This window comes from Arvicanthis niloticus, chromosome 17 (genome assembly GCF_011762505.2).
Source record: "Arvicanthis niloticus isolate mArvNil1 chromosome 17, mArvNil1.pat.X, whole genome shotgun sequence".
NCBI lineage: Eukaryota > Metazoa > Chordata > Mammalia > Rodentia > Muridae > Arvicanthis > Arvicanthis niloticus.
In genome coordinates, this window is record NC_047674.1 from 13,748,946 (window position 1) to 13,761,799 (window position 12,854).

Sequence of the window (12,854 nt, forward strand, 5' to 3'; positions counted from 1 at the left end):
TAGACACACTCCTTGTCTTCCTTTTTACTGTATGTTTACATTTTTTAGATGTATTTTATGTGTATGAGTGTTTTCCTATATACATGTGTACAAGTGTGTGCCCAAGGAGTTCAGAAGAAGAGCACAGATCCCCTGGAACAGATGCGTGTGACTCACCATGTGGTTCTGGGACCTGCACCCACGTCCTCTGCAGGAACGGCAGATGCTCTTAACCATAGCCGTCTTTCCAGCCCTTGCCACTGACCACTGAGCCGTCTCTCCAGCCCTTGTCATGAGTTCAATGCTTCATTTTTCTATACAAAATTTGCTCTTTCTGACACCGAGTACTTCTTACGTCACAGTAGGAGAAAAATCAAGATACAGTAAGAAAAGAGATATCCTAAAGCCATGATTTAGTTTCCTGAATTAGGTAGCTCACTGGTCCTAGGAATGGGAACTGCTAGAATGCAGTTTGCAGCGTAAAAAGAACTTCTTAACTCTGTGGTGATACCTGTTTTCAATAAACAGGGAGCAAAGCCCTCTGTTAGGGGCTGTCGTGTCACATTAGAGACAGATTGGACACATACAAAACAGGCCAGAGGACAGACAGGCCAGTAATCACAAACCACAGACAGATGGAAGGCACAAAGAGGCAGTGGAGAATTCGAATTTGGGCTCAATCCTGGTCAAGAAAGTAGCAAACAAGCAGGGTCCAGAGGTGAGTAGAGCCACACCCACTCTTCCCCAAAGCTTCCTTGCCCTGTAGACATTGTAACCTTCTTGCGGCTAAGGAGTCCGAGTATTTAAATAGCAAGATGGATACCTTGGCGGATTTAAAAATAAAAGTAAGGGATAGAGAGGCCTTGAGTTTTACAGGGAGAGCTCTCTCGAGGGGAGCCTGCTGCAGCGAGCTCTATGAGAGCGCTCTCATGGGCTGGGAAGCAGCAGCTGTAAGGCTCCTGAAGAAATAAATGCTCCTGTGACAGCAGTGCAGGCTGCAGGACTGACCGGCCGGCGTGGGGGGTTTATAGGAAGTTTCAAAATTACTTGGACCAGTGTAATATTAAACCCCATAGCTTAAGCGCTTTTCTGTTTGCTTGGCTGGCTTATTTGTGCGCATCAAAAACAGGGTGAACTTGGCTGGTTTGGGCAGTTTGGAGACCAAGTTAGTTGGGCTCTGAGTCCTTGGCCAACACAGACTAGATGCCTGCCCTGCCCACAGAACTCAGGCACTGAGTCGCACACAGCAGGAAGGCGCCTTTGTTCTCAGGAGTTTACTCAATGCTGTAAAGCTGATCACTGAAAGGACAAACGGTGTGACTATCAAAATGTCAAGTCTGAGTGCTCGCCCTGAGCTGCTTTACACCATGTGTCTGGGTGTGTATGTGAGTGCAGGCACACATGAGGAAGTCAGCCCCACCTTGGCTCTCAGTCCTCACCTTCCACCCCATCTAAGACAGGCTTGTGTTGTTTGCTAGGGCACAGACTAAGCTAGCCGGTCCAGTTCCTGGGGGTTCTCCTGTCTCTGCCTCCCATCTTGCTGTAGCAGCTCTGCGACTGCAGACGCCTGTGTGCTACCACATTTGGTTGTTTTATGTGGTTCTGGGGATTCCCACTCAGATGCTCATACTTGCACAGTGAACATTTTACTGACTGGGCCATCTCTCTCATACATGCACTCTGGCCCCCCACCCGCCCACCATGGTGCTTCTCCACATTTCCTCTAAGCACAGATTAATGTCAGCTGAACCCTTAAGGTCAAATCCCTAAAGTGTGACTCCACATTGCTAGGAAACTTATAAATTGCAACCAGGAGACAACTAGGAATCCAGCTTCTGTACACTCTCAAAATATCAAAGATGATCAGGGCTTAATTTGTATATCCCAAGATGCAGACACAGGCACACATACAGGCCTTCAGAAATTTCACAAGCTTTCACCTCTGGGTGAGCAGGCTCACGAGACGTCAATTACGATGAGAGGCAACATGTCACAGTATGAACAAAAAGCAGTTTCCCCTGTACGAATCTGAATAATTAAAAATCCAAAAGCTTACATTTTTTCTGCATCAACTAAATTTGACAGTCCATACACTTATAGGAAAAAATAGGTGATTATTTTAATGATTTATGTATAAAAGAAAAATAAAACTTTATGATACAATCTGATAGACTACAGCATATAAAATTTTACATACAATGTATGTAATTTTCTCAACATAAAAATTCTATTCATATATACAAATTCATAAAAGGATATATATACATATGTGTATATATATTAACTTGGTATATATGGGATCCACTTAGGGTTATGGCTAAATCATTTAATTTAGTAGAAAAGAGATTATGAACATACAAAAGGCTGGTTGGCAAGCGATCCTTCCCTCCCCCTAAACTATTTGGAAACATCTCTTTGGCAGGGTGGTGTGGTATGTGCGATCCTTCCCTCCCCCTAAACTATTTGGAAACATCTCTTTGGCAGGGTGGTGTGGTATGCTTCAGACAGGAGAGACTAAGGGGCTGAAGGGCACCTCCACACTGTCCAGGCTCCCAGCTGAGAACTGGGTTGCTACCTTCAACTGAGAAACCCTGGCTGTGCCACATATCCTAAGCATTTAGGCACAAAAACGTGCTAAGGCAGTCTTCACACGTGCCAGGGTTCGACGTGGTGTGCATAATAAGTACCCAGAAAATGTAAGGACCACCTCAGACCTTATGCCAGTAAGAAAATCTCCAAACACAGTGAGGTCCTTTACACAGTAATTCAAGACGTTAATGAGTATTTACAGGTGAAAAACTGAATATAAACCATTAAAAAAAAACAACTTTTATAAAAGGATCTTTAAAAAAAAGAAAACAAACACAAATTGTAAATTGGTGTACTCTCTTCCTCTCAGCGCTCCTCACTCCCCACTCTTGGAACATGCCTTCATTCGACAATGTCCTCTTAAGGAGGCCTGGGGGACTGCTTATCCATCAGGAGTAAGCCGGAGGCTGCTGGAGGCTGCAGAAAGAAGCCTGTGCAGTAAGACAGCCGCAACCCCGCCCAGGCGACAGGCACCTTACAAGGCTGACAAGACACCCTTTAGGTAGAAATGAAAATGGCAATTTAACCACTCAGGCCTCATTCTACTTATAAAATACCCACCAAAAATATACAGTTGTCCTTTGCTTGGTACCAGAATGAAGTCCTGGGAGACTCGAGAGCATAAATAGAGGCCTGCTGTTTTCCCAGTAGGATGAGACAACTTACCTGCCAGAACACTAGGGTACAGGGTCAAACAGGCTGCAGCAGAAAACGTATTTGCCATAAAAATAAAGAAATAAGCCCTCCCACAAAGGCGAGCTGGAGGCTATTTATAAGTAGTAAGTACCGCCGCTGGAAGGAAGAAAACACAGCCTTTTAATAAGTTTAGTGCCTAAACCGAAAGCTCTGCCCTCAGCTAGGTCAGGGCACAGCAGGCACATTTTCTCAGCAGACTGGGGCTTAGAGGGGCGGTTTCTGCCCCTTGTCCATCATAAGGAAGATGGCTCCATCTCTGCAGGCCCAGCCATTCACCTTCGTGATGACAGGTTGATACTATGCACCATTTTCTGGATCTTCTCCTCATTCTTCAGGATGTTGGCCTTCACTGCACAGATCTTGTCCTGCTGGTCTCTGATCTGTTGCTCTAGCTCAGACAGCTCAGCCTTCAGGGGCTCCACCGCACTGTCTGTGATGCTGGGGGAAGAAAACCAGTGTCTTATCAGTTCTGTCTGTGCCTCTTACTCCAGCCCAAAGCCAGCATCAGCAAAGGACTGGCTTCATCCCAAGAGAAAGGTTTAAGTGTCAGACCCCCTAGGAATGGTACGACAGGCACGACTCACAGCTGGCAGGTCTAGAGTACAATTCAGCCTGAGGTACTTACTCCTTTACTTCCTACAGAAGCAGGGACAGAACCCAGGGCTTCACATGCTAGGCAGGCACTCTACCAGAGCTGAATCCCTAGCCCATGTGAGATTTACCTTAAAAAGCAAAGTGAAAAGGAGCTAGTATCTCCTCAGTGACAGGCTTGAAGTCCTTAAAGTACATACACAAAAGAGACCCAGGAGCAGCAAGGAAAGAGACTGCCAAGGTCCCACAGACACTGGATAGAGCCTGGACCCGCACCTCCTTGCCAGAAGACACCCTCCTCAGCATAAGGCTCACAGGGCTTAGACGGACACCCTTGGCCCAGGTCCTGGCTCATTTGTTCAGCAGGGACAGGGGAGACCTCTTCATTGCTGGGCTGAGCACGGGACCCAGCACAGAATATACTTCAAAATGGTGGAGTCAAACATTACCTCTCCCTTCTGGCTTTTAAAACCTATAAATAGACCATTACTACAACACAGAGAGCCAGTTCCCACCCCGACACACACACACTTTGCTGCATGAGAGCAGGATCAGGTTTTACAAGGGAGGTGTCTCTGGGCTAACTCAGCACATGCTGCATCAGCATCAATATTATTGGTGATTTCTTACATTCCATCATGTGGCATATTTTAAAATGTACAGGCCTTTATAATATAAAAGACTAGTAAGAAAGAGCCCCCAAATTAGTTATCCAATGAAAAATTGGTCAGTCCTAAAACCATATACTCACAACAAAAGCGGACTTAGGAGGTGCATTTATATATTTGTGCATACACATAAATACATGTACATGTATGTAACAATGATAATAAAAAGATGCTATCAATTTGAGGGATTGAAGGAAGAGTAACAGGAAAAGGGATTTAATTCTACTATAAAATTATTTTGAAAAACTGGAAAAACAAAGGGTACGATCTCAGCCGAGTGCACTGGTGCATGCCTTTAATCGCACTGCTCACAGGCAGGTGATCTCTTGAGGTCAAGGCCAACCTGCTCTACAAAGTCAATACCAGGCTAGCCAGGCTAAACTGGGAGACCTTGTCTCAAAAAACAAAACATCAAAAGGAAGGGAGGGGGGAAGAGGGAAGGAAAGAGTAGACCCAACTATAACTCAGCTTTTCTGTAACACGGGCTTACAGATGTATCATTCAGTCAAATCACGTGTTCTGAAGAAAAAAGCCTACAAATTAAAAGTCACATGCTTCTACAAACACACGGTACTGCTCTAATAATCCCGTCTCCGGGGTCTATTCTATTCCTTTCCGTTACAGTTTGTCAGTATCTCATTCAGGTCCCCCACCCCTCCCTTTCTGAAGCCCCATACCCCCAGACCCCCTTCCGCAGCCCCCACCTCTGCTCCTTGCTCAGGGCTTCAGCATGCTGCCTGTTCTCACTGTGCCACAGCTGCAGCTCATTCTGCATGGCATCCACGTCCTCCTGGATGTAGTCCATGATCTTTCCCAGGGGAAGTGCACTCTTACACAGGGTCTGGATGGACACGCGGAGCTTCTCGATCTCCTTGGAAACAATGTCCTTCTCCTTCTTCCATGCTGACTCAAAGATCAGTGACCTCTCCTTTGGATATGGAAGAGAATGTCTTTAGGACCAACTAGACAAGTTAGAGACAGCACCCCAACAGGTCCCACAGAAGGGAAACTTAACGAAGTTATCAGAAATGACAATGTTTACTTAACTGCAGAGACCTTCGAAAGGAGCTGAGATGACAAAGGAAATATTGGCAAATCATACACTGCATAAAGACATGTGCAGTAAACAGAATTCAGAGAGAACACAAAAGCTCAGTAGTAGCAAGCAGACAAACCAGAAGAGGGACAAGAGACACAGAGACTCGTCACTGAAGGTGACATTCTGACGGCAGTGAGCGTGTAAAAGTGTGTCCAAGAGCACCGGCGGCCCTAAGTACAATTCAGACGGCAATGACTGGTGCCAGGCAGAAACTGGGTCGACAGTAATTGCGGGTGAGACAGTGTGGGGTATCTTTAAAGACTGTCTGAGGATGCCTTTAAAGAGGATCCCAGTGCTACAGGGGGAGTCTAAAAACACCTGCTGAAGGCTTCGGTGACTGGGTAACCAGGTTCTCACTTCATCCTCCGGAACTTCCCAGCCGAAGGACTGTTTACAATGTGGGCCGAACTGGAGAGGAAGCTCCATCACTCGGTCCCTGGGAGCTGCCTCTGAGGATGCATCTGGCCCCTGACCACTGCCCCTCAGCTGCATGGGTCAGCAGCTGTGCTCTGCTGTCCACCCTCTCCACCATGTCCTCACCAAGGCCCAGAGTGATGGAGCTGACTAAGCTCGGATGGAAACGCCAAAACACAACTTTTTCCCTTCAAGCTTTCTCCTTCGGTTTTCTGTCACAGAGACAGAAAACTGACTAATGCACACACAATCCAGCAAATGTGCATTCAAGCATTTCCTTAAAAAAAATTAGAACTTACATTCACACAACAATCTACACATAACTGTTGAGACTTTACTCAAACTAGTTACAAGCTACACATGGTGGCATATGCTTTGTAACTCTAACACCTGGCAGGCAGAATCAGGAGGATCAGAAGTTAAAGATTACCCTCAGCTCAGAGCCAGTTGGAGGCTCACTTGACATCTGTCTCAATACAAATAAAAATAAAGGAAAAGGTATCAAAACAGCCACAAACTAGAATTAACCCAGACATGTCAAATAAACTGAGGTATCTGTACACCATGGAAGACTACTCAGCACCAAACACAGAATCACCTGGACAACTCTTGGAGAACTACAAATCACAATTGAAATTACAGATCACAATCAAAACAGCCCTCCTAGGCCATAAACAAGTCCTCTTATATACACAAGCTTGAGAAGACAGAATTACAGAAGAAAGTAGCACACTAGTGATGACCAGGAGCAAAAGGTAGGAGGAAGAGGCTATGTTTAAAAGGGGGAACTGGGAAGGATCTGATGATAGGAACATTCTGGATCTTAACTATACTAATGTCAACAACTCTAGTGTAGAGGTAACCCCCAGAGGCAAGCTAGGAAGGGTTTCAAGCACATCTCCAGTGCTTCTCCACAGCTCAGAGGGATCCACAATTACCTCAAAATAAAATGCTTTTGTTAAGAGATGGAAAAGCTAGGCATAGTCGTGTCTTATCCAGAGTTAGAAATGGAGACAAGCAGGTGGGGTTTGCCACATGTAGTCACAGCACCGATACCTAGAAGAAAGCAGAGTGCCAAGCACGGTACACACTGCCAAGATGTGGGGGCGACATAGCAAACTTGGGCCTGCACAGTGGGCAGGAGCAGATCTCCCCTGAAGCAGGGCTCCAGAGGGAGAGCGGAATGTCTGTAGGGTCTCCAGAACAAACACACCACAGACTGCTCGAGCCCAGGGAGGGAAGGGGACAGGAAGCAGGGAGTGTCACAGGTGGGACACAGCAAACACTATAAGGGCTTTGGTTTGCTTCTGACCAATAACAGCAACAGAAGGCATGTAGGCATCAAATAAAACTAGTTACATCTGCATTTAAAAGCCACTCAGCTCAGACTTGAGCATAAAGGCCTTAGTGACAATTTCCCATAATGCAATGAGAAGGCAAAGGCTGAGTATAAAGCACGTGTCAGTCTTTGGTTGGTAGGTCCATGTTTTGTTTTGTTCTGAGATAGGGTCTCAACTGGCCTCAAACTTGCTTATGTAGCCAAGGGTAACCTTGAACTCCCAATCCTTCTGTTTCTACCTCCTGAGTGCTGGGACAACAGGAGTGCACCCAGCACAGCTTAGGAGGATTTGGTCATGATTTTTTAAGTAGAAGTCTTTCATTGCATCATTGAAACCACACAGACCAGTCTCACACTCTGGGATCCTGTTTCAGCAACTGGATCTCACAGGCAGCCTCTGTGCCAGTCCTTCTCAGAGACACAGGTACCATCCACTCCAGCCCCTGCCCACACAACCTTGCTTTTTAACTACTACGACTTGTGAATGAAACAATGTCAGTATTACTTTCAACAGGCACCAATTCAGCTCTCCCAGCCTCAGACATACAACCCACGCAGCTGTGCTCACCTGAGCCCTGCACATCCATTATATTTGAGGCCCATTCCCCTTCCCCTGATTAACATGCTGACAAGGTAAGAATGCACAGGTCACACACACTATGGCCATGTTCTGCACTTAAGAACAAAAAGTTATCACCTTAAAAAACAACCTCAAATTCCCTCAAACTCACAGACCTCCTCTTTAAGCTTTTGTGAAGGAAACAAATCGCAACAACAACAACTACTACTACTATATTATTATTGCTATTAAGGTAATTGAAGAAACAGCAATAAATATGTCCCCTCTGCCTCCTCCCCAGGGAATGTGAATGGAAACAATGTTCCTAAGTAATCAACTCAAAGAATATAAGAACCACAGATGAACCAGGACAAAACCAAACTAAAACAAAACAAAATAAAAACAAAACCAACAACAAGAACAAAACAAAAACAAAAAAACAATTTGTGTCTGGGACTGAGCATCATCAGAAAAGACCATGCTCTAGAGTGTTCCCTGAGTGTTGAGACATGGCTGGTGACACCACGCCACCTAGCGGCCAAGTAAGAAACTGTGGAACAACCCCCATCACGAAGAAACCAAAATACCTCTAACTGGGAACTCAGTTAAACAGGGCACACTGCAGACTATTTGCCTAAATTAAAACATGAGAAGACTGTGTATGTCATTAGGAGACGTTTGAAGATACAGCAGGTGGAAAGTAACAGAGGAAATAAAGAAATAAACAAAGGAAACTAATACAATCTGAATGGAAATTACGAGGCTTTCGCTTAGTTTTGTATTGTTTATTTTGTTGTTGTTGTTGTTTATTTGCTTGTTATTTTTTTTAACAAGGTCTCACTGTGTAGCCCTAGCTGCTCCAGAATTCACTCTCTAGATGAAGCTGGGCTTCAATTCACAGAGATCTTGGCTAAACTACCGGACTTTTCAGACTTAAAAGAAATAAAGGTAGAAAATACAATCTCCCTGCGGGGTGGCATGTATCAGCCCAAGACTCAGGAACAGCAAAGACAGCACAGAGAATGGGGGAAGAGGGAAGGAGAGTGCTGGAATGGCATTTCTAGACATACACAAACGCAATTGCTTAAAGCAAGGAAAAACACAACGGTGCCCACAACCAGACACCTGAGGGTGAAGCAGAAGGCTTCAGGTATGAGAAAGAACAACACGACTGCCTTACTGCAGGTACCACTGACATCAGACACACCGTGCTGTGTGCAGAAAGAGCTAAAGTCTGTATCACAAAAGAGGGTTTTTAAAACAATTTTAAAAATTAAAAATAGGACTTCCTTAGGATTAAAAAAAAAGTCTGGCAAGTGACAGATGGCAAAGATATTTACAGAATAAGATACAAGGCTGGATCCCAAGATATATATCATGTATGCAATCTTAATATAGACAAACATTGTATGCAGTATATACATTGTATCCTAGAAAGCACAACCAATGACAAGGCACAAAGGGAAAGGGTGCTGCTAGGCAAAAACACCAGCAAGCTCAAAGCCATGCGCTCTGAGGAGGGAACGACTGCTCCCAAACATACCATCCAATAGTCACTTCTCCATTGCTGTGACAAAACGCTAGGACCCAGGAAGGGAATTCATTTGGGCTTAAAGGTCCAGGGTTAGCACCCATGATGTTGTGAAGGCATGGCAGCAGGAGGAGGAAGCAGCCTTCGCATCTTGAACCACCAAGCAGAAAACAAAACCAGCAAACTCCCAATGGTGTGAGTCTTTTAAACTCCCAATGCCTGGCTCCAATAACATACTTCCTCTGACAAACCCAGGCCTCCTAAACCTCCCCTAAACAGTGCCAACAACTGAGGACCAAGTGCTCAAATGTCAGATCTGACAAGAGACATTCTCACTGGAACCACCACAGCCACCAGAACTCATTCCCCGTGTTTCAATGCCCCATCCTCCTACTGAGTCCGACTTAGCCCTTCTTTTGTAGAGGCCTCATGTGTTTGCTTCTGATTTGGCTGGGGGCTGACGGCAGACAGGACCTACATCATAACAGTTTTTTTCTTTTTTTTTTTAATGCACCAGTAAGAAAAGCCCTAAGAGCAAGACACACAATAAGATTCAGGCCTACAAACTCCCAGGGTCAACAGTCAGCCTGCCCACTCTGCACAGCAGTCAGGAAGAATGAGCAGGCCAGGCCAGAGGGAAGCTGTGCAATGAAGGCATAGCAGCAGCCGCTGCCCACACATCACCTGGGTAGCCAGGAGCAGGACCCACAGACAGAGCTGTAAGCTCTCTATGCCTCAGCTATGAAGGGGAATGGCACTGAAGCACCTGAACAAGATTACTGATTTTAAATCAATTAACACTGTAACATCTAAAGGATTTTTCAAACGACCATGTCAGGCCTTCTCCTTACCTTCTCACCAGCCTTGGGAGACTGCTGCAATTTCTCATAATCCTTCTTCGTCTCCAAGATCTTTTTCACAAGCCCACCTGTTAGAAATCAGTAGGTTTCAGCTAAGGCTTATTATCTGCCCCAAGAAGCTACTCATTATTCTTGGATCTCATCGCAAAATGAGAGAAATTCTGAATTCTCATCCTTTCTATATCAAAATCCTCTTGATGATAAGACAAACCATAGTGCCACCTGCTGCTGGCAGAGGCTTGTCTCAGTGTCACAGATACGAGTTTTAGAAATAAACAGATTTTCTGCTAAGAAGAAATGTGGACTAACACCCCAAAATGTAACTACGAACAGCACAGAGCAATTATAATGGTTTTACAGTGCTGATGCCTCTTTTAGATTGGGCAAGAATACTAAATATCTCCATGGTGTAAATAGCTTATAAAAAAATTATATTTTTAAAAATACAATGCTGCCGGGCGGTGGTGGCGCATGCCTTTAATCCCAGCACTTGGGAGGCAGAAGCAGGTGGATTTCTGAGTTCGAGGCCAGCCTGGTCTACAGAGTGAGTTCCAGGACAGCCAAGTCTACACAGAGAAACCCTGTCTCGAAAAACCAAAATAAATAAATAAATAAATAAATAAATAAAAATACAATGCTTTACAATGCTAGGTAGGCTGTTAGGGGTGGCGTTATCAACAGTGTGACATGATGCACCCAGGGGTGCTACAGTGGCACCAATGTTATGCAGGCAATCGGCCACTTTCTGATTTGAGACCCTTTCCAGAGAAGAAAAGTCAAACATAGTACTGTACATCTGATCCCAAAACTTATGTTTGGGGAGCTCACCAGCCCCAGGAGCTAACTTCTATTCTACTAAATGGACAGAGCATCAAACTACCTACTAAATTTGTATCTCACTATACACAGATTAGTGCTGCCCTCAGATCGCAACAGTGAAGAGTCTCTGTTCAGTGGACAGTGGTTAATGTACAAACTCACAACTAAAATGTCAACAGAAGCTCAGCCACAAGTGAGACATCTACACTGCACCCTCACCTGCCCTCCAAGGCTAAGGATCATTAGGAGAAGAGGGGTGAAAACAACTGTAAGACAATAGTGAGGGGTAGAGAGACGGTGTCAGACGGTCAGTCAGCAGGACACTAACATGAGCTGCCTCTTTCATGAGCTCTCACCCATAACTAAGGAGCTGTGACCAGTCGATGGCTCTGGGGGAAGGACAAACACATTTCTTAAAAGGATGGCTTATGCTAGATGAATCAGGCCCCAGTGGATGGCCCTAGCCTATACCCAGGAGGATACAGGTAGCACAACTGAAGTAGATAAGTCTTTTGTTTTTTAAGAAGAACACAAAATTGAAAGGAAGTGAAGAGAAATTGGGTGGATCTGAGAGGAGCAAGGAGGAGGAATAGGAGAGAATAAATATGATCAAAATATATTTCATGAAAATCTCAAAAGAATAAAATATTATACTTAAAGTTTCCTCGGCACAAGCATGCCTCAGGGAGACTGCATGGATGAATTATGACATAGTCACATGGTATGCAATATGCTACTATGAAGAGGGGACAAGACTGCCTCTGTGCTGGAATGTAGGCCAGCAGACTATCAAATTCACACACACACATTTTTTTCCCCCGCGCTGAGGACCGAACCCAGGGCCTTGTGCTTGCTAGGCAAGCACTCTACCACTGAGCTAAATCCCCAACCCCCAACCACACACATTTTCTTAAATGGAATCATTATTCATACTTTCACCTGCACTATCAGAGAGAGGAATATAGAATTTAGGGAGAAAGAACAAGGGAGAAGTCTCATACCCCAGCGCTGGGTGGGGTGGGGTACACATATAATCTCAACATTCACAAGACAGAGCAAGAGAATGGTCAAAAGGGGTCTCCACAGTGAAGTCTAGGCCAGCCAGAGCCACACAATGGGACCCTGCCTCAAACAACCAAACAAAGCAGAGCAAACGTACACCTCTTAATGTAGCTGGCTGTGTACACTTAACCTTATAGCTACAGGAATATTTACATGAATAAAAACCAAAACTGAGCTGGATGTGGCATATTCCTATAATTCTAGTGTTTAGGAAGCTGAAGCAGGAGGATGGAGAGTTTTGGGCAGCCTCGGCTACGTAACAAATCCTATTCTCGTGTTCATGTGTATATACAGGCATGTATATACACCATGTCTTGGACAGACAAGACATGACGCCACTATGACAAGAGCCCATCTAATCTGAGGTCCTGTGGCTCCTCTAGGCCCACATGGCGGCAGCAACAGTGTCCCTCCTAGAATCCAGCTGGTGTAGCTAGGCACAGGACGGCCACTTACATCTTCAGAGTACTCACAGAGCCCATACACACACGAACAAGAGCGCCGGTCCATACTCACCATGCTTCTCCTCATCTTCCAGGGCTCCTGACGGCACCTGAGCAGAAACAAGAAAGATCAGGAAAGCTGAACTTTCAATGCTTTCGTTGCCTCTAAACAAATAAATCAATAACAAAAACATAAAGAAACTAG

General features: G+C 45.1%; 1 protein-coding gene across 7 annotated transcripts in view; it reads right to left on the reverse strand.

Annotated features, from left to right (window-relative positions):
• Window positions 1-2,073: 2,073 nt before the first annotated feature.
• Window positions 2,074-12,854, reverse strand: part of Traf3ip1 (TRAF3 interacting protein 1) — a 37,577-nt gene continuing 26,796 nt past the window's right edge. For 6 of the 7 annotated variants that reach the window (XM_076914764.1, XM_076914766.1, XM_034521868.2 and 3 more), the window contains 4 exons: window positions 12,723-12,759; window positions 10,317-10,393; window positions 5,228-5,451; window positions 3,364-3,702 (listed from right to left, as the gene is read on the reverse strand). In XM_076914764.1, coding sequence (XP_076770879.1) covers window positions 3,537-3,702; window positions 5,228-5,451; window positions 10,317-10,393; window positions 12,723-12,759 — 504 coding nt within the window. In that variant the 3' untranslated portion in view covers window positions 3,364-3,536. Of the gene's footprint in view, window positions 3,703-5,227; window positions 5,452-10,316; window positions 10,394-12,722; window positions 12,760-12,854 lie in introns of all 7 variants that reach the window. The other variant, XM_034521869.2, reaches the window with a different exon arrangement.